This window comes from Hyperoodon ampullatus (assembly GCF_949752795.1).
Source record: "Hyperoodon ampullatus genome assembly, chromosome: 19".
NCBI lineage: Eukaryota > Metazoa > Chordata > Mammalia > Artiodactyla > Ziphiidae > Hyperoodon > Hyperoodon ampullatus.
The window spans coordinates 9,525,934-9,548,106 of NC_136932.1; the positions used below are offsets into that span (position 1 = coordinate 9,525,934).

Here is a 22,173-nt window from a genome sequence, read left to right on the forward strand (position 1 = left end):
TGGAATAAAAATTTGGTTTGCTATATTTAAGCTCTATTAAATATTTTAATAGTCTCTACTTCCCTTTATTTTTGTTTGTAAGTGATCTGTAATCAACTTAAAAACAGTTTTTAAAAAGAAGTTCTTTCAACCCAGATAGTAAATGGTAATGACTATTTTTCTTGGTATTCTGAGAGGTAAAAAGATATCTGAAACAAAAAATATTGTAGTATTAGGAACGAATTGTAAAACCGAATTGGTTCTGGGACTGTCTGAAGAGTTGAGATCAGTTATTAGACTTGCAATAATATACCAGGATGCAATGGAGCTGAGATGGCTAGAGATCTGAATATGAACAAGAACTTAATAGGATATAGGGAAGCAGGGGAGAAAACCACCTTGTGTAAAACTGAAATGATTAAGCACCCAACAAGTAGATCTGAAGCAGTAGAAGGGTTGTTATAAAGGCAATGTTTAAAATTTATTTTTACCATCAACAAAAATAAGAGGGGCTTCCCTGGTGGCGCAGTGGTTGAGAGTCCGCCTGCCGATGCAGGGGACGCGGGTTCGTGCCCCGGTCTGGGAAGATCCCACATGCCGCGGAGTGGCTGGGCCTGTGAGCCATGGCCGCTGAGCCTGCGCGTCTGGAGCCTGTGCTCCGCAACGGGAGAGGCCACAACAGTGAGAGGCCCGCGTACCGCAAAAAAAAAAAAAAAAAAAAAAAAAGAAAAAGTAGGAAATGACAGAATAAATTAGATTTAATAAAGCTTACTAGATTAAGAAAATAGATATTATGTTTCTGGGTGTTATGCATATTGATCCATGTAAATCTGTTATTTATTTTAATGTCTAAGATGATACTCCATTTCCTACTGAGAAGAATCAAGATGTTTCTAGTTTTCCCCCCATTGCATATAGTGCGGCAATCAACATTCTGGTACATGTCATTTGGTGCACTAGTGCAAGAGTGTTTCTCTAGCGTAGCTGTCTTGAAGTAGAACTCATGGGTCATGAGGTTTGTGCATCTTCATTTTTGTAAGATGTCAAATTAATCTGCACAATATTACTCACTATTTTTCTAATTTATACTATGACTAGTAATGTATATGAAGCCCTGTTTCTCCATAACCTCATCAACTTCTGACATTATTAGCCTTTGTAAATTTTATCAGGTTGTTTATAAGGTGATTTCTCTTTTATTATGCATTTTCCTGAGCATTATTTCATTTGCTTATCGTCAGATGGGTTCTTCCTCTGAGAAATTGCCTATTCATATCCTTTGCCAGTTTTTTTAAAAAATTGTGGTGTTTGTCTTTTTCTTACTTATTATTCAGGAGTTATTACAGAGAATTTATTATAGAAGAATACCATTTTTTGTGGATTATATGGGTTGCAAACATCTTCTCTAGTTTGAGACATTTGTATCCAGTGTAATTTGTCAGAGAGAATTTTCTTTATATTAATGTAGCCAAATAAACATTTTTTTTCTTTTATGGATTTAATTTCTATACCTTATTAAGAAATTCTTCCCTAGCCTCAATTCTTGATGCCTTTCCCTAGTTTTCTTCTAAAAATTTTCTCTTGTAAGTTTTAGTTTTGTTTTTTGCAAATCTGTTTTGTAATTCTGTATGAAGCGAGATAGGGACTGCATTTTATCTTTTTCCAAACAGAGAGCCAATGATCTCAGTCCCACCATGTTACAGTATATCATTTCCCCTCTGATTTGTATTGCCACTTTTCACGTAACAAGTTCTTCCTGTGTTCCTCTATTTCCATGGTCTGTTTTTGCATGAATATATAAAATTGTTTCAATTACTATAGCTTTCCAGTGAGTCTTGATATCTGAATAAGTAACTTTTCATTATTCTCCAAAATTTTCATGAGTCTTCAAGCATCCAAAAAAAAAAAAAAAGTCAAATTCCAAAAAAGTCCTGTTAGACTTGACTGGAAAAGCACTGAACTTACAGATTAATATGGACACAACTGTCATTTTTATGATAATGTCAGGATTCCCATGTGAACATGTTCTATCTTACCATTTATTAGCTCTTGAAAAAAGATTTTCAAAAATGTTTATAATTTTCTCGTTTAACGTTCCTGTTAGATTTAATCCTAGTTACCTTATCATTCTGACTGCTATTGTAAGTGAAATCTTTTTAAAAGTTACATTTTCAGTATCTTCACATTTTCTTTGAGTCTTGTTATTCCTTTCTTGCCTTCTGAAGTATTTGAGTTTTCTTTATTCCTTCCCCCACTCCTCCTTCATGCCTTGGAAAAGCTTGAGAACTATAAACAATTTTCACATAAACATTTACTTAAGTTTTATGTTAATTAACATGTCTAACTTCTTCCCAAATAATACAAGGATCTTACAGGGATTCAACCCACTTCCCACATGTTTTGTTCCGTATTTTAGTTCTATCCTTAAAAAGATATATTGATCATCATTATTATTTTGTACAGTGAATGCTTCTTAAATTTAACCTCTTTTAAAAGTTTTTATTGTGGAATATGACATACATAGAGGGAAAGTTCCACAAATGTGAATGTATGTCTGAAGGAATTGTCACAAAATGAACATCCATGTAACCATAACAAGGCACAGAAGAGTGCCAGCATCCTGGCAGTGCCTCCTCACCACCCTTCCCCAACACCCCTCCCCCCCGTGCCCCAAGGCAACCACAATCTGATTTTTAAGGTAATTATTTCTCACTTTCCTTTATAGTTTTACCAACTTAGAAGCATGCATCATTAAACACTGTACTTTAGTTGAGCTGTATATAAATGGAATCATACAGTATATATGATCCTTTCTTGTGTTTTCTTTTGCTCAGCATTTATTTGTTAGATTGTTAGATTCACAACTGTGTACAGCCAGTCTATTTTTATTACAGTACTTTATTGTATATGTATATTTACATGACAATGTAAATTCTAAGTTGACAGCTATTCTCTTAAAAAATGACATTCAACTAATTTGATTTTCGTCATTTCTGTTGAGAAGACAGCTGCCAGCTAGTTGTTGTTTATTGGAAGGTAATCCTTTTTTTCTCTAGCTGCTTTTGAGATTTCTCTCTCTCTCTCTCCTTTTTTTATTTTCAGCCATTTAACAATGATTATAAGTGTAGAATTCTTCAGTATTTCTTTTGCTTGAGGTTTATATCACTGCTGGAATCCATGGACTGATGTTCTTCACCCATTTTAGAAAGTTCTAAACCCTTTTCTCTTCAAATACTGCTTTTGCCCCATCCTCTTTCTCCTGACTTTCTGGAAATTTAAATTGTGCACTAGACTTTCTTGTGGTATTTATCTCTCTTCATTCCTTTCATCCTTTGTCTGTAGTTATTTTTGTCTAACATCTTTCAGTTCACTAAGTCTCTCTTTAGATGTGTCTAATCTGTTGTTTAAACTTGAGTTAATTTACTGAATTTCTCATTCCCAGAATTTCCATTTGATTTTTTTTAACAGTTTCCAGTGTTCTGCCAAAATTTTCAATCTTGTTTCTCTTTGAATGTAATAAGTATACTTATTTTAAAAGTCTGTATCTGAGAATTCCAGTATCTTGAGGCCCAATTTCTATCATCTTTTGTTTCTCTTTCTTCATGTTGTTTCTCTTTCTTCATGTTGTTTATGTCTTTGTGTATCTGATTGCTTTTGATTATAAGCCAGGCATTGCATTTGCAAACTATAGAAATAGTTTATGGCCTTGAATGATACTACCTTCCACCAGGAAGGATCTACAATTCTGCCAAATGTCTGGGGGTACTAGTGGTTTAGGAACCCTCAGCCTAGTTTTAGAGAATAACATGACTCAAAGCTGATCTGTAGCCTCTGTAACAGCGTGTCTGCTTCTGGTTAACACTTGCTCCTATGGTGTAGCCCTTCAGAGTTCCAGCTCAAAATGGGGCATGCTCATCAGATGTCCCCTCTTTGTGGACCACAGGCTCTAATCTCTGTCCCCCTTATACCCACTAGCCAGTCAAGAGGGCTGCATAGCTGTTTAGCAGCTCCCTCCAGAAATGGCTAATTGCTCCAGAGAAACAGTGACCCCCATAAACTGGGACCTTTTTTTCTGGGCCTCCATTCTCCCCCTAGGTCTTGTAAGCTCTCTGATACCTCCAAGCACATTAAAAAAAAAAAAATTAAACATTTTATTGAGCTTTTACGGTAGTCTTCAGTGGCAGGCATGATTCAAATTACCTAATCTGTCACTACCAGAAGTAGAAGTTCCAGATTTTATCTACATTTTTTACCAATTTCATTGCTCACCATTGTTTCTCGCATCCACTGTTTCCTTCTGGGTTCAATTTTCTTCATTCTCAAATATATCCTGCTTCACATTCTTCCAACAAGCTTCTGTGACTAGTTAATTCTATTAGAATTTGTCTGAAAAAACACCTTCATTTCATCTTATTCCTGAATGAGAATTAAGCTGGGTATAAAATTTTAAGTTGACAGTTATTTTTACTTAGCTCTGTGAAGATATTCTTCCACTGTTTTCTGGTCTCTCTTGCTGTTGTTAAAAAGTTTACTGTCAACATAATGGATATCCCTTTGGATGTCATCATCATTTCTTTTTTGTTGATACTAAGACATTTCTCTTTTTTTCTTTGGCATTCTCCAGTTTCACTACAATGCATCTAGATGTAAATTTCTACTTATCCCATTTGGGCTCATGGTGCTACATGAATCTAAGTATTTATGTTTATCAAATCTAGAACATTCTCAGCCGTTCTATCTTTGAATATTGCCTCTACACTATTCTTTCTATTTGGACTTCTCATTTTAACTCTGTTATCTCAATTTCTCTTTCATATTTTCCATCTCTCTATCTCTCTGTGCTACATTCTGGGTGATTTCTTTAGATCTATTCTACTGTTTATCACTTCTCTCCTCAGCTGAAACTACTGCTTATGTTTAACCTAGTTGCTGAGTTTAAAATTTTGATGATGACATTTTCCATTTATTGGAGCTATTTTAGCTTCCCCTGTGAGAATCTCTTGTGGCCTGGCTTTGTTGGAGTATCCCTTGGGGTGTGCTTAAATCTAACAACCCTATGTGGTAACATTGGCCCAGGATTCATTTTAAAATTAATTTCTCAATTTGGGGGCCCCAGACTACATAGTGGGGTGTTTGTGTGTGTGTGTGTGTGTGTTTTCAAATCCTACGCATGAGTTAAAGATCCATGGTTTAGAATTCCGATGGCAGATTCCTCATCTCCCACTCTACAACCCAGGCAAATAGTTAAAAGGTTCTGTTATTTCTCTGTGCTGATAGGGAAATATTTTCTAGTCATGCTTTTCATTGATGATAGAGCTGCTTTGAAGGTTCCAGTTCCTAGGCCACACCTTAAGGAAGTTCAAGGACTCATTTTATGCCCCCTAGTGGATGCTAAAACCCAAATGCACACATTACCAGAACCAAAAGCTGCAGCTCATTATCTTTACTACTCTAGTTTTCAGTTTTCTTTTGATTTCTGAAGACTTCCTTTTCTTTCCTGAGAGCTCAATTGTGCATTTGAAATGATTTTAATTATATTTTACCCAGCATTTGAAGATTTTTGTAGAAGGAAGGTTTTCAGGTTACCTAGTCTACTGTATTGCCAGAACCAGAAATCCCACTTTCCTTTAATGAAACAAATATGTTAATACTAGTAGATTAGTCAAAGTTTTCCAGAGAAACAGAATCAATAGATCTATAGATCTAGTCTATCTATTCTATTGGTACCTGAAAAAAAAAGAATATATATATATATATATATATATATATATATATATATATATATATAAAATCTATCTATCCAGAGATTAAATGTAAGGAGTTGGCTAACATAATTATGGAGGCTGACAAGGCCCAAGTTCTGCAGCTGGCAAACTGGAGACACAAGAGAGCTGATGGTGTAGTTCCAGTCCAAAGGCCTGCAAGCTTGAGAGCCAGGAAGAGGTGTTTCAGTTTGAGTCTGAAGGCAGGAAAAAACTGATATCCCAGATCAGGCAGTAGGAAATTCCCTCTTACTCAAGGGAGGGTAAGCCTTTTTCTTCTATTCAGGCTTTCAACTGATTGGATGGCATATTAGGGACAGTCTACAGATTCAAATGGTAAACACAACCCACCCAGAATAATGTTTAACCGATGTCCAGGCACCCTGAGGCCCAGGCAAATCAGCACAAAATTAACCATCACAATTAGTAAACTCTGGCTTGATTTTTAGTTAATTTTATTTTTTTCTAAGACCCCAATCAAGTTTTCCTTTGAGACCTAACAACTTATACCTGTCACTACAGCTGAGTTAAGTCAGTGGTAAGTAAGTTAGCTTTCTGCACATGAACCTTACACATACTTAATTCTACAAGTCCCTTTATGGATTTAATTTCTCTCTTTTAGGATAAATGAGTTCAAGTCTCTGGAAGTAATGTGGAATAAAAGTGTCACTTAAAAACATATTCATGATCTGTTTTGCAAAATCTTTGGCTCATATAATCATCTATCTTTGTATTATGAACATGTGGATATTGACATCTGCTCACAACATGTAAATCTCCCATAATCCCAGTTCAGTGACATAACTCGGTTCAAAATAAATTTTATCTGCAATTTCTTCAAACTATAAATCACAACAACAGGTCTTCCACCATAACTCTGGGTTTCAATCATCATATAAGTGATTACAAACTTTTACTAAATTGTACTTATGTTAACATTACCCTCCTTTGCTCCTCTTCAGCATCAGCAAAGAGTTTACGAATGTTAGCCTCTGATTCTCCCACATATTTGTTGAGGATTTCCGGCCCATTGACCACTTTAGGCTCTCTTGCATTCAACATCTTGCCAATCTGTCGAGCCAAGAGAGTCTTACCACAACCTGGAGGCCCATATAACAGGATGCCTTTAACATGTTTGCAACCTAAAAAGGAAAAGAAAGCAGTCTAACTAACTAAAATCCAAGTAAGACATCAAAGTTTTCTTTCTTCTTCACATGAATGTTAGGAAGAATACAGCAATAGCATTAACATATATTAATATCTAGGTGCTATAAACAGAACAAGAATGAACTGAAGATCTTTTTAAAACAGAAAATCCACAAACAATTCCTACACCAGTACCAAGAGTTGAGGGGGAAAGCTGCCAATTAAAGGTCTTTGGAAAAGTATATTTGAACTATCATTGAGAACGAATACTTTTAACTCTGAAAATGTCTCTTTGACCTAAATACCTAATTAGGAAATATTACTTCTTTTTCATTATCCTTTACTTTAAAGCCAGGGGGAAAAAAGATCTGTTTTTAGGCAAGTTTAACCCAATACAGATCTATTATGATACAACAGGCTATGGAAACTGTATCTTAGTCAAAGAAATTACAGGTCTACCTGTCAATACAAGCACTTGAAGAAAGGGCAGACATGTCTGAGTTGGGTGGGTATAGAGCAATCCATAGGGTCCAGATGGATGTTACAGACTTTGTGGATGAAGTTGAATGCCTTATTTCACGTGACTATGCCAAGTGAGAAAAGTGTTTTCTCAGAGCCACCAGGATGAAAATGAAACTGAAGCTTCACAAGAATAGTATTCAATTCTTTTCTAGGCAACCATTGCTAAATGCCTTAAAGGTATCATTAACAATAGTAAAATAGCAAGACTAATGATTTAGACTCCCTGGGATTTCTTTAGCCCACTCTACACAAGCATTTACTCCATTTCTTAAGATAAAGATGAAATTTGGTTACTGTTTACTCACTCTAGGAATTCTCACCTATTTAAGTTTCACACTTAAGATGCATGACTCTTTACTTATGCGTTTTTTCTTTATACTACACAAAAAAAGCACTCTGTGAAATAATGAATTCTTAGATTTCAAGCGTTACACTCAAAACTGCAGGTGAACAAGAAAATTTCTGGAAATGGGATACAGCGTATTTTTATGGAAAATGTCCTCATTTGGAACAAAAGCCTCAAAAAATTTTATCTTTAAGAAAAATTACGACAATACATCGAATGACTCAATAAAGTAAACCACAAGATTCAACCAACTCTACTAGAAATTTTAGATTCTGAGGAGGAAGATATTTTGGGTTGTCAGTACGGCCTTTGCTTCTATCTTTGTTTCAAAAAAAGACTCCCTTTTAAATCCTTGAAAGTAAAGAGATCTGTGCTTCTGGTTAGACTTGTAGAGACAAGGGGAACTTAGTGGAAACCCTTAAAGGCTTAGATTCTTAACCATTCTCATCACAGAGTAAATTTCTGTCCCAAGAACTGTGGCCCAGGGACTTCGCTGGTGGCTCAGTGGTTAAGAATCCACCTGCCAGTGCAGGGGAAACAGGTTCGATCCCTGGGCCAGGAAGATCTCACATGCTGTGGAGCAACTACGCCCGTGTGTCACAACTACTGAGCTTGTGCTCTAGAGCCCGCAAGCCACAACTACTGAGCCTGTGTGCCACAACTATTGAAGTCCACGTGCCTAGAGCCCGTGCTCTGCAACAAGAGAAGCCACCGCAACGAGAAGCCCGTGCACCACAATGAAGAGTAGTAGCCCCTGCTCACCGCAACTAGAGAAAGCCCGCGTGCAGCAACAAAGACCCAATGCAGCCAAAAATAAATTAATTAAATTAAAAAAAAAAAGAACGGTGGCCCATAAACTGTCTTTGCCCTTGTCCCACCCTTGGGGCATGAGGGGTAAGGAGATAAGGGGATAAGCCTTGAGCTTCTCCTAGAGGTCAACACCACCAGGCACTGTCAGCATCCAAGCCACTGGGACACATCTGATGAGGACTTTGGAACCTGGCTCCTAACCTTCCTCTCCAAACCAACTGCTACTATCGTGATTTGAAACTATCTGTATAAACCATTGCAGAGGCAGGTGGTGGTGGAGGGAGTGAAACAGGCACAAGGAGGGGAGAGCCAGAAAGGATAAAATGAAGACTTGCTAATAAGTACCTACAAAGTACCAGCCCTCAGCCACATCTCTCCAGTCTCAACCTTCTCCAAGTTTATCAACTTCCTTCTAACCACACTTCCTTCCATATTAAGCCATGCTTTCTTTCAAAGGCTCTCACCTCCTCAGCATTCTTATACTTCTGTGATACCTACCCTATGAGCCCTGAACACAATATGGCTTTACTGCACCTAAACATTGGCCACAGAGTATGACCAGAGAAAATTACACCACTGGCTGACTGATATCCTAACAGTCTCATGCTATCTGATTTCAGTTCTACTCTCACTGCTTTCTCAATATTGCATGCACCCCTTACCTGTTTCTGTTCATCTCCCATTCTCCTTAGTTATTATCCAGACTTCACTGTTCTCTTCTCAAGCACTACCCATGCCATTAATTCTTAGAGATGATCTAGTTTCCTACTTTTCATATTAAAAAAAAAAAAAAAAAAGACTATCAGGTATGAACTCCCTTCCGCTCCCTGCTTCTTCTTTTTTTTTTTTGGCCCCCCTCTTGTTTTTAAACACTGCAGATTTATTATTTCACAGCTCTTTAAGTCAGAAGTTTGGGTGAGTTTGGGTGGTTCTGCTCCATTTTTCATAAGACTGAAATCAAGGTGTGGGCCAATGGGGCTCTGGGAAGAATCCACTTCCAAGTTTATGTGGGTTGTTGATAGAATCTATTTTCTTGTGACTATAAGACTGAGATCCCTGTTTCTTTGCTGGCTGTCAGCTAGGGGTCAGGTTGATCTTTTCTCCTAGAGGCTGCCTACTTTCCTTTTGATGCTTTCTATGTGGTCCCCCTCCAGCAAGTGACTGAGTTTCTCTTATGCTTCAGTTCTCTTCAGCTTCTCTTTCTGATACATCTCTCTGCCTCTTCTGCCTTAAATTACCTTATGTGATTATGTTGGGCCCACCCAGATATTTCAGGTTAATCTCCCTATCTTTTGATGAGGTTATTAGTAACCTTAATTACATCTCCAAACCCCCTTCACATCCCTGCTTCTTTATCTACAAATTTATCTGCAGACATCTCTTTTCTCAACCTCAGCATCAGTTCTCAAAGAAGGAGCTTCCTTCCTCTTCTCCAAAGTTTAAACTGCAATTATTTGTTTATATACTTTCTTTTCTATTAGACTGTAAACTATTCAAGGGCAGGTACTGTCTCATCAATCCTGAATTGCAGACACCCAGCCTAATGCCTAGTACATAATATGTACTCAATAAATGGCTGAATAAGTAAATTATTGATTCTTTCCCTACAAAACTCAGAGAAAATGGGGGGATAGAAGATGGTTTTTAAAAATTATTTGAAGCTCTTAAATTATGAACAGTATGTACTTTCATGGCTGAACTACTTTAAATACCTAAAAAACACCTTTGCAATGACTGGGACTTACAAATTTAGCAAGACAAACTACATACTACATAAATACTAGATTTTTAACTCTGTAACTCTGTTTTTGTACGTGGGAAATGCTCAATTTAATGTGTTTTGAATTAAATTGACTCAGATGTCATAAAATAAATAACCCACAAAATATTACCATGAAGTTTGAGAGAAAGATAAAATGCACATCCGTGAAACTTATATATAATACAGATCTGTGAAATTACAGAATCTATTCAATATAACATCAATAAGAATGTCATAGAAACTCTAGTCTGCATGAGAACCATAATTCTTTTAGGATGTCAAGAAAGCACATCAAAAATATACAATGACATGTGAAGATTTTCAAAATCCACTTCCACAAAGGAAGCAGTTACTTGAATAAGCAGTGGAAATGGGACTTTGTTATTACTATTATTATCATAGCCTTTCTGACTTATTAAATAAGCATTGGTCTCTAATTTAAATGAGTCATAAAAACTCTTCATAAGTAATTCCATTCAACAAAAGTGTATTAAGCTCCTGTTTGAAACTAGGTGTTTGTATACAAACATGAAAAAGGCAGTCCCTACCTGCAGGGCATTTCTGATTTAGTAGGAAAGACAAATAAAAATAGGTTATCTACAATATAATATGACATTATCAGAGATGTGCATGAAATGTTTTTTGGAACCTAGCCAAGAGAGACTGATTCTGCTAGAGTGACGGCAGAAAATTAGGGATGGACACAGGGGAAGAGGGAACATACAGCCTGGGTCTTGAAGGCCAGCTCGAGGTGCATGGTTGGGCAATCGAAGGGAAATGGCACCCTAGAGAGAGAGATTAGCATTAGATTAGGCATGGCAGTATGGACCCAGAAGCTGTCCTCTCAAAACAGCCAGTTATCACCTTCTGTGGCTGGGAGCCTTGGAGGTGAGTGCCTGAGTAAGGGGATGACAGGTTCCCAACTGAGGAAGGCCTTGACACCATGCCCGGGAGTTTTTAATTTGTTTTGTAAAAACCCAGGGTTTTTTAATCAGGGAGGATACATAATGAGATGTGTGTTTAAAAACTAACCGGTGGTGGAGTAGACAAAGGACTAGAGGACAAAGATCAGAGGGTGGGAGTCTAGTTGGAGGAATGTTCGTAACCTTTTTCTGGGGACACTGCCTCACTGGCTGGCTCTGGATTTTTGCCAATTAAGCTTTCCTATCCCTCCAAGTCCTTTGGAAGCACATGAACAACTGGGTCCAGAGGCCTCAGAAGGCTGCCTCCCTACTGATACCCCAGCTTTCCCCTGAGCTTCTCCAGGACATTAAGGCCTAGCTCTGATGCTGGGGAGCCTCTGATCTCTGGCTGCTGGACTGTCTGACTGCGAGTTGTACTGTTCCATTTTTTTTTTTCCTTTATGTCTTACATGCCCCCTCACTACTCAGAGATCAGTTCCCTGGGTTAGGGAACTACATAGCAAAGGGCAGGCATAGAAGAATGAGAAATCAGTGGAACTGACTTGTTTAAAATGTCATATTCTCTCATTCTATCTCTCATTTTCTTTCCCATGGAATAGTCTAATGGACCTGCCCAGAAAAAATGCCCATGTACAAAAATTTGCATGCAATTTTGAGAAGATTTTTAGATCCTCTGGGGTCCAATCATGGAATTCAAATTAAAATCCCTGAATGTACTACTGAAATAATCCAGACAAGAGACCAGGAATGGGAAGCGGTAATAATCTTAAGAAATAGTAGTAGGAAAAGAATGGAAGAGAGGGGAGATATTCATCAGAGCTTAGAGACCAAATGAAAATAAGAAAAAGAGGAAGAGTCAAGGATGACCTTAAGGCACCTAGCCTGGGGGCACATGGGAAAAATGACAGTAATCTCAGAAAACAACCAAGAAGTTAGCAAGAGGAAATCATAACTTTGTTTTTGGCTATAAGGCATTTGAGATTCAGGCAGTAATGTCCATTAAGAAAGACTTGTTGAAAGCTCAGAGAAGATATCAAAACTACTGGTTCGATATTTTTGAATGCCGGCTCTGGGCACATGAAAAGCCTCCAAAAGCTCTAAGCAGAGGAATGTGACAATAGAGACAAATGCTCCAGAGACAAAGGATGAGGCCTGGAAAGAGAACATTAGATTTAAAAACCGGGAAAGTTCATGCTGATCTGGGTCAGATCATTTTGGGTTGCGGTAGGAGAAGGAAGCTAAGTAGCATAAGCAAGAACAGACAGATCACACTTTCAGGAACTCTGGCAACAAAGAGTAGGGATTTAAGGAGATAGTTGCAAGGAAACCTCTTCTTCTGAGACTAGTTAAGTAAAGGGAAGAGGAAGTAAGCTGAGGTTATGCCTGTTGGGTTCTGTTTACTATGTGAAGTAGGGGGCTTAGGTTATCTACAAAATGCAGGATGAGGAGATGATATTGGGAAACATGGTAAAGGTTTGGAAAGAACGTGGGGAATTGGGAAACGTGTGGGGAAATGTGCTTGAGCAGACACATGCCATTGGGTAAGTGAGCTCAGCATACGAAATTCAGGTTACTGAGGGACTCTCCTCTTTGCTGTAATTATATAAGCAACTTACAGTGTTAGGTAAGGTAGGTTCTTACTCAATTATATAAATATAAATTTTATCAAAGCTGGCATAAGAATCTTGACTTTTTTGGTTTTAACCATCTCTTTTTTTCAAAACTGAATCTTAAAGTTTAGCAACACAAGGTAAAGTATTAATTTAATTTGAAGTCTATTATCTAATTTTAGCTAGAGTCTATTATCTGATTTTTGCTCAAGTCTATTATCTAATTTTCCATCCAAAAAAATCCAGAAGTATCACATGGCCTGTTTTCAACATTCTCCCTCCATTCTCCACCAAGTTTGAGGCTTTAGTCTTCATTTCTAAGTCATTCGCATCTTTTCTCCTTCCTTCATAACTTATATAAGTAATAACTAATATGGGCTAATAGTATAATCAAATATAGTGCCAAAGCATTTCTTCTCTTCATTTCCTGAGTTCAGTTATTTAACTGCTTATTTTATTAACTGCTCCTGTTAATCATCTTCCTAAAAATAACTAATTTTTATCTGGATGAGGCAAAACATAACAACTCTTGGTTACAGTAACATAAAGGAAGGTGGTAGTGAAAAGCATAATTCAAAATGGCCCAAAATGGCTTTCTATATTTGGTTTTGGAATTTTAAGTTGCTAATTATATTTGAATATATGAGTAAATGAAGTTCTGGGATATCATGTTCTTTGATTCATTCAACAAATGCTACATCTGGAGGTGGGAAGGCAGTTCTCTTCTGATTATTTCTATTTTCTCAGTGAAATAAAGATTCCAGGTCAGCAGCTGCTGGTGAGGATGGAAGGACGGAAGAGGTGGTGTTGGATGTTTGAGAAGAATAGAGAGGAACCAGTCATCTCAGAGAGTAGGTGAGGAAACTGACAAGACTAAGGAAATACATCCCTTCTCGGCCTTTTGGCTAAGATCAAGTGTAGATTAAGGAAACACAGAAGGAATGCAAGAAAATACTGATTCCAAGAAATACTGAGGGCTCGCTTGAGATTTGGTTCTTAAATTTAAAGTGAGATCAAACACCATGGTTTTGTGTTTTTCTTAAGCCATATTTAAGTCTAGGTACTGATACAGAGTAAGCAGGTAGCTGAGAAACACCTGACATATACAAGATGAGGAGCAAGGCTGTTAAGGGTGTATGTGAGGAGGGTGAAGGTGATAGACCATGGAATCTAAGCTGGGTAAAGATGACAAAAAGGCTGGGAAGTGACAGAGTAAGTTAACTGGAAGGTCCCCATGTCAAACTTGCTGGAGTTGGGGTAAGGGCTATGCTAGAAGAAAGCAAGGAAAAAATGGGAGGTGGCTAGAGAGCAAGATGCTTAAAACTGAGATCCCCGAAGTAGTGGTTATTAGTGATGGTGCAGTCTCGGGTACGACCAAAGAGTGAGCGGCTGAGATGAAGTGAAAGAAAAGTTAAATGGAAATGAGGACTCCAAAGAACTGTGAAGACAGACTGTTGAACAAATCACCAACAAGGATACTGAAGTCACCAATGACACACAGATAAATAAAGCAAACAATGAAGATTACAGTTAGAGCAACAAGTAAGGCAGACAACTTCTTTGTCTGGCTCCCCTGTTCATTCTTCTCTAGCAGGGCTACTCTTGTTCTCTTCCATTTTGTTCTCCATATGTTAGGGACAATGAAAAGTATTAATATCTGTTAATATATCACTATGTAATAGCTATTAATAACAGTACAAATAATGTAATACACCAAAGAAATAAACATAGCAAATGGTAATGCCATTGTTTACTAAGGATTTAAGTGAACATGACACTGGAACCTCACTATAAGACTACATTCTGTAAATAATTTAGTACAAGGCTTGTTTGTATCTCATTCTAGAGCCCTTGTCATAAAGTATTTTTAATGATTTCCTAAAATATGAACCGCAAAGCTGCATTTCAATTATATTTCACAACAGATATTTGTCAAATGGATGAAAGTATGACTTGTGGTCAGGTGCCAGATAGGTGAGGACTGATTGGATTAAGTGCATTAGGAAATAAATCAAGTGAAAAAATCTCTAGAGAACATTAAAAATTACTAACTAAGAGTCCCATTTTTCTGACCAGTGATTCTCAGACTTAGATTTCCAAAACTAGCTAAACAACTTCTGTTTTCAAAAAACCTGGAGATTAGTGTTATCATTGGGTTGCTTAGTTTTTATTCTGCAAGGTAAAGATTTCTTAAACAAACAAAAATATCAAACCTGGCATCTTCTATCAGCACCACTTCATATAAGAAAATATACTGTAATATCAAAAGATAGGATGGACATAATCTCAGAATAAAGGATGGTTTTTTGTATTAAATAAATTCAAAAGTGGGGGCTCTGGAGTCAGCTTGCCTGGATTCAAGTCCTGGTTCTTCCACTTACTAACTGGAAATAATAGCTACTACCTCAGAAGATTATTATGAAGGTTAAGTATAATGCACACAAGGCACTTAGAATACTTCCTGGTACATAGGAAGATCTCGTAAATATTGCCTTAATAAATATTAGCTTATTTTTTATCACCTTGCTGCAGAGGAGTGATGAAATGGAACCAGACTCCCAACTGCTAATGTGAGAATTAGATCACTGTTAGGTGACTGTAAAGCTTGAAAATAAGTGACAATCTTGCTTGTGAAATTCTTTCTGAGACTACTGTGACCATCTGGCCCCTTAGACACTTGATCTAAAACACGAGTGTCACTTGGACATTGCAAATTATAGTGCCCATTCCATTGATGAATCTCAAACTCCAAATTAACACTGTAGTAAATGAGTTGTAACAGTAGTTTCACAAAGATTTTACTAGTGTTCAGTAGGGGAGGATTCTCTGTAGCTTTAGTCTCTCTCTTCCAGGTGGATTACTATCAGAGTCAATCCCACCTGCTTCTCTTATGCCTTAGGCAGAATTCAATTCACACCTATTTCTCAAGCCTTCCAACCTCATTTAGGGTCAAGATGTAGCTCCATCCATAAAAACCAAGCTACCACAACTATCAGTTCCATGTGTACACATCCTTCTATCATCTTTCTCCCCAACCTGTTCTATTATAATAAATATTTATTTTCCAAAGTTCCCCTTATCCTCCCAATTGCACCCACTCTCACAGCCCTTAACTACCAGATATTAGAAAGCTGCCCCTCCTCTTTCTTACGGGGGCACACACCTCACTCTGCTAGCACCCACCTGGGATGATTTGGTTCTATTGAGAGGAACTGGGGCTATTTCTGGGTTCTTCACCCAAAAGGGCATTTGCAGTGCTAGATTACCACTGCCCATCCTTTGCCTCTTAGTTTGAGGTAGATTAGTATGATATGCACTTCTCACCTTAATTCTAACTACCACTCTCTGCCAGTTGAATTAGCAATTCTCCAACAATGTAAAAATTTGCAACACCGTTTGAGCCCCAGGTATTGATATTCAGTGATCATACAAATTTTGGTGGAGAGAACTTTAGGAGGCTTTAAGTGTGTGCTATGAATAGCTTGAAATGATTTTTGACCTAAAAGTCTAAATATAATAAGACCTTATCCATTATAATAAGGCTTATGTAGCCCCTCTGATGAAAATAATACATGAAAATATGTATGAGATCTAATATACTAATCGTAAACTATTTTCTTAAAATAGCTCAATGAAAAATACATAGCCTATTTCTGCAGTAAAAATGAATAAATAGTAATGTTTACTGTTTATAATCTTTCAACTATTATCCATAAAAGTGACAAATTTGTATTTGCTAATCTCTTCAATTTTAAAAAGCAGTGAATTTTCTTTGCTTTCCTGAGATTATATCAGAGGCAAGCTGCATTGAGAAAAAATTGTCAGTCAACTTTTAGGTATCCAAAAGAGGAAAAAATTACAGCAAACATTAATTTTACACAAGAGTAAGCAGAATAATAATAAATTAGGAGGAATGTCTGTCAAATTAGCATCAGGATAAAGAGTGTTTAATTTATTTTGTGGGAAACATGATCTATAAAGAGAGAGAAGTGTGAAGTGGGTTTTGTGATGCTTAAAGGGGAATCCCAAGTAGCTTCCAGTTCAAATGCAGACAGATTTGCCAAGTTTGCCAAAATAGGGAGGCTATCAACAGACTAGCAGCAAGTCAGGACATATTCACAACTCTTGCAAGCCTCTCTCTGCAGTTGTGCAAACCAGATTTGAATGCTTATTTTTAAATCATGCATGCACTTGTAGAAATTACAATCACAAATTAACATCAATATTTAATCTTTATTTTAAAGTTTGCATAATTCTAACTTCTCCTAGAATTATGAGTATTTTCTTAGTTCTATTCAACTTATCATTTTAGTAGTACAATATGATTATTTACACTAAGAAACAGTTTTCCAACCATGCAATGAGGACATGGAGACTAGCTTCCACCAACTCATAATATAGGAGGGCTTTTTGTTTGTTTGTTTCAAAGATTGTCAGTCAGCCTCTAAAACGAGTTATCTACATTTGTTTAGCTGGGCACTTAGCAAATCCTTAAAAAAAGGAAATACTTAAGACTAAAAACACAACTTCTGACCCCATTTGAGCAGTCAGGTCTTTGATCGTCTAATCTCTGGGTATCATTTTGTCCAGTAGAGACCTGCTGTTGCCCCATCAACTTTAAAATGCCAAGAGCACATTGAGTTCCGTTATGATAAAGTGGAAAAGGCCTGTGCCCTAAGCACCAAGCATCTATGCAGGATGCCTACCACCCGACTAGTCTATATCCAAATTAGCTACCTGAGATTCACTATAGAGCCTCTCATTAGATAGCCTAGAACTAAAGATGGGGTATGTGTAGTAACTCTCCAAACTAATCTTTGCTGACACCCCCATCCGTTTTTTACTCCCTCAGAGGGTGTGGCCTGGTATTTCACAAATTCTTGATGACAAAGATCATGCTTCTACTATAGCAGGTCCTGCCTTGCTGCCATCTGGCAGCATGTATCTTTATTAGTTTCAGAATTTTACAGCTTTTCCTTTCTTCTTTTTTTTCCCCTGTCCCTTAGCTTTAAACTCATTTTACTTGCAGTCCCCAATGGAGCCTCTTAAAATGCAGATTTCCAAGCACTACTCCTAGAAATTTGAATTCATTAAGTCTGGAGTGGAGCTGGGGAAGCTATTTAACAAGCACCCTCCAGGTGACTGTAATGCAGGCCAGAGGACACGTTGAGAAACATCATTCATAGTTATAACTGACACTACATTAAGCTGCCTTCTAAGAGTTCTCAGGTTTTTATTTTATTTAGTGTACATGTTCTATAGCCTCAATTAAATCATAAGCTAATAAGGATATTTTTTTATTCCTTGACAAGTTGTAGCTGTTGAAGAGCAAAGAGCTATTCTAACAAGATAAAAGTTACCAAGAATAAATGTAAGGGACTTCCTTGGCAGTCCAGTGGTTAAGACTCCACGCTTCCACTGCAGGGGGCGCAGGTTCAAACCCTGGTCTGGGAACTAAGATCCCACATGTCACGAGGCATGGCCAAAAAATTAAAAATTAAAAAAAATAAATAAATGTGGGACTACCCTGATGGCGCAGTGGTTAAGAATCTGCCTGCCAATGCAGGGGACATGGGTTCGATCCCTGGTCCGGGAAGATCCCACATGCTGCGGAGCAACTAAGCCCGTGCACCACAACTACTGAGCCTGTGCTCTAGAGCCCGTGAGCCACAACTACTTATACCACGTGCCACAACTACTGAAGCCTGTGTACCTAGAGCCTGTGCTCCGCAACAAGAGAAGCCACCGCCATGAGAAGTCTGCGCACTGAAACAAAGAGTACCCCCACTCGCCACAACTAGAGAAAGCCCACACGCAGCAACAAAGACCCAATGCAGCCAAAAATAAATAAATATTTTTAAAAAAAGAATAAATGGAAGATTTCTACACTTGAGTACAACTGGGGGAGATATGGTTTTGTGAGAAATGACTTGGGGGTTTTACTCAACAATAAAGTCGGTATGAGTCAAGATAGAATGTGGATGTCAAAAATGTTAACGCAATTTCATCCTGCATTAAAAGAAGATTGATGTTTTGAACAAAGGATGGATAGTTCTGGTCTACGGCATAACACGGACTACACTTGCAGTACTCGAAGTACTCCACTGACTTCTGAGTTTCACAACTTAAAGCAAACATAAACAGATGTTAAAGTTCAGAGAAATGAGGATAGAATGATAGAGGGCTAAAAATTAAGTTACAAAAGGGTTTACTAGAAGAACCAATCAAGCTGGGAGTTTTAGCTTAGGGAAAACATGAATCTGAGCAGAGTTTAGTTCTGGACAGAATAGCTTGCTTCACATACCTAAAGGGCTTTCACAGGGAAGCAGGATTATCCTTGTTCTGTATAGTCTTAGGGGGAGAACTAGAGTTCGCAGAGAAACTACAAGGACGTGTATCTCATCTTAAGTTAAGGAAGACTCAAATCAACAGTTGTCCAAAAAATGGAATGCAGTGTTCAGAAAGAATGAGTTTCCTGTTACTGAAGGAATTCAAGCTTAGCCTAAAGAACTTGGCAGAAGTTATTCAGCAGAAATGGAGAGAAACTGTAAACAAAAGACAAGTATATGAATTAAATGACTTTTAAGATCCCTTGCAATGCTGAGATTCTATAATTCCTTTGATATTCTGATAGAAACAGCTAGTTTTGCAAACACAGTAAGATTTAAAATAAATATTCCAGGATGGGAACAAAGGAGACTGAAGGCTAGTAAGACAATAAAGAAGCTATTGCTATAATTCAAGTGTAATTTACTGAAGCTATGAAAAAGATAAGAGGAATGATCCAAAAAACAAAGCAGAAACAAAATTAGGAGCAGTCAATAATGGATTTGAAAAAAATGCATGCATACATGAATAGAGCCAACTGATCTTTGACAAAGAATCAAAGGCAATACAATGGAGAAAAATAGTCTTTTCAAAAAAGTGGTGCTAGAACAACTGGACATCAACATGCAAAAAAAAAAAATTGATCTAGACTCAGACTTTACACCCTTCACAAAAATTAATGCAAAATTGATCACAGACCTAAATGTAAAACACAAAACTACAAAACTTCTAGAAGATAAAGCAGGAAAAAACCTAGATGACCTTGGGTATGGCAGTTCCTTTTTTTTTTTTTTTTTTTTTTTTTTTTGTGGTACGCGGCCTCTCATTGCTGTGGCCTCTCCTGTTTTGGAGCACAGGCTCCGGAGGCGCAGGCTCAGCGGCCATGGCTCATCGGCTCAGCCGCTCCGCGGCATGTGGGATCCTCCCGGACCAGGGCACGAACCCATGTCCCCTGCATCGGCAGGCAGACTCTCAACCACTGCGCCACCAGGGAAGCCCCTGGCAGTTCCTTTTTAGATACAACACCAAAGGCACGATCCATGAAAGAAAGAATTGATAAGCTGGACTTCATTAAAATAAAAAACTTCTGCTCTATTAACAATGTCAAGAGAATGAGAACACAAGCCACAGAATGGGAGAAAATATTTGCAAAAGACACATCTGATAAAGCATTATTATCCAAAATACAGAAAGAATGGGACTTCCCTGGTGGCACAGTGATTAAGAATCTGGCTGCCAATGCAGGGGACATGGGTTCGATCCCAAGTCCGGGAAGATCCCACATGCTGCAAAGCAACTAAGCCCATGAGCCACAAATACTGAGCCTGCACTCTAGAGCCTGTGAGTCACAACTACTGAAGCCCACGTGTCTAGAGCCCGTGCTCCTCAACAAGAGAAGCCACCGCAATGAGAAGCCCGCGTACAGCAACGAAGAGTAGCCGCCACTTGCCACAACTAGAGAAAGCCCATGCACAGCAACGAAGACCCAACGCAACCAAAAATAAAATTAATTAATTAATTTAAAAAAACAAACAAAAGAACCCAAAATACACAAAGAACTCTTAAAAGTCAACAATAAGAAAACAACCCAATTAAAAAATGGGCCAAAGACCTTACAGACACTTTACCAAATAAGATAACCAGATGGCAAATAAGCATATGAAAAGATGCTCTACATAATATGTCATCAGAGAAATGCAAATTAAAACAACAGTGAGATATCACTATATACCTATTTGAGTGGCCAAAACCCAGAAGACTGACAACACCAAATGCTGGTAAGGCTACGGAGCACTGGGATTCTCATTCATTGTTGGTGGGAATGCAAAATAGTACCGGCACTTTGGAAGACAGTTTGGCAGCTTCTTACGAACTTAAACATATTCTTTCCATTTGAGCCAGCAATCGCTCTCCTTGGTATTTACCCAAAGGCGTTGAAAACACGTCTAAACTAAAACCTGCACACAGATGTTTACAGGAGTTTTATTCATAACTGCAAAACTTGGAAGCAACCACAATGTCCTTCAGTAGGTGAACGAATAAATAAACTGTGGAACATCCAGACAATGGAGTATTATTCAGGACTAAAAAGAAATGAGGTATCAAGAGACAAAAAGACATGGAGAAACTTTAAATGCATATTACTAATCCAAAAGGGCTACTATATGACATTCTGGAAAAGACAAAACTATGGACACAGTAAAAAGATCAGTGGTTGCCAGGGATGGGTGGGCGTGGCACAGAGTATGTTTAGGGCAGTGAAAATACTCTGTATTATACCATAATGATGGATACACATCATTATATATTTGTTCAGACTCAGAGAATGTACAACACCAAGAGTAAACTGTAAGGTAAACTGTGGATCTGTGTGATTACGACGTGTCAAAGTAGGTTCATCAGTTGTAACAAAGGTAGCACTTTGGTGGAGGATGGTGATAATGGGGGAGGCTGTGCATGTGTGGGAATAGGAAATCTCTGTCCTTTCCCCTCTATTTTCCTGTGAGCCTAAAACTGCTCTAAAAAAAAAAAAGTCAATTAAAAAATGCATACAAAGCACAAATGATATGACTGATAAGGGATTAATATCCAACATTAACAAACAGCTCATACAACTCAATATAAAAAAAAAAAAAGACAAGCTGACTGAAAAATGGGCAGAAGAACTGAATAGACATTTTTCCAAAGAGGAAATGCAGATGGCCAACAGGCACATGAAAAGATGCTCAACGTAGTTAATCATCAGGGAAATGCAAATCAGAACCACAAAGAGATATCACCTCACACCTGTCAGAATGGCTATTATCAAAAAGAACACAAATAACATGTTGGTGAGGATGTGAAGAAAAGGGAACCCTTGTACACTGTTGGTGGGAATGTAAATTGGTGCAGCTACTGTGGAAAACAGTATGGTGGTTTCTCAAAAAACTAAAAATAGAACTACCATATGATCCAGCAACTCCACTTCTGGGTATATATCCAAAAA

At 37.8% G+C, this 22,173-nt stretch overlaps 1 protein-coding gene across 1 annotated transcript in view; it reads right to left on the bottom strand.

The window, feature by feature from the left end:
* Nucleotides 1-22,173, bottom strand: part of NSF (N-ethylmaleimide sensitive factor, vesicle fusing ATPase) — a gene marked incomplete at both ends in the record, with an annotated part of 138,281 nt that overhangs the window by 64,592 nt on the left and 51,516 nt on the right. The window contains one exon of the mRNA XM_079726222.1: nt 6,684-6,883. Within this exon, the coding sequence (XP_079582348.1) occupies nt 6,684-6,883 (200 nt within the window). The remainder of the gene's footprint in view (nt 1-6,683; nt 6,884-22,173) is intronic.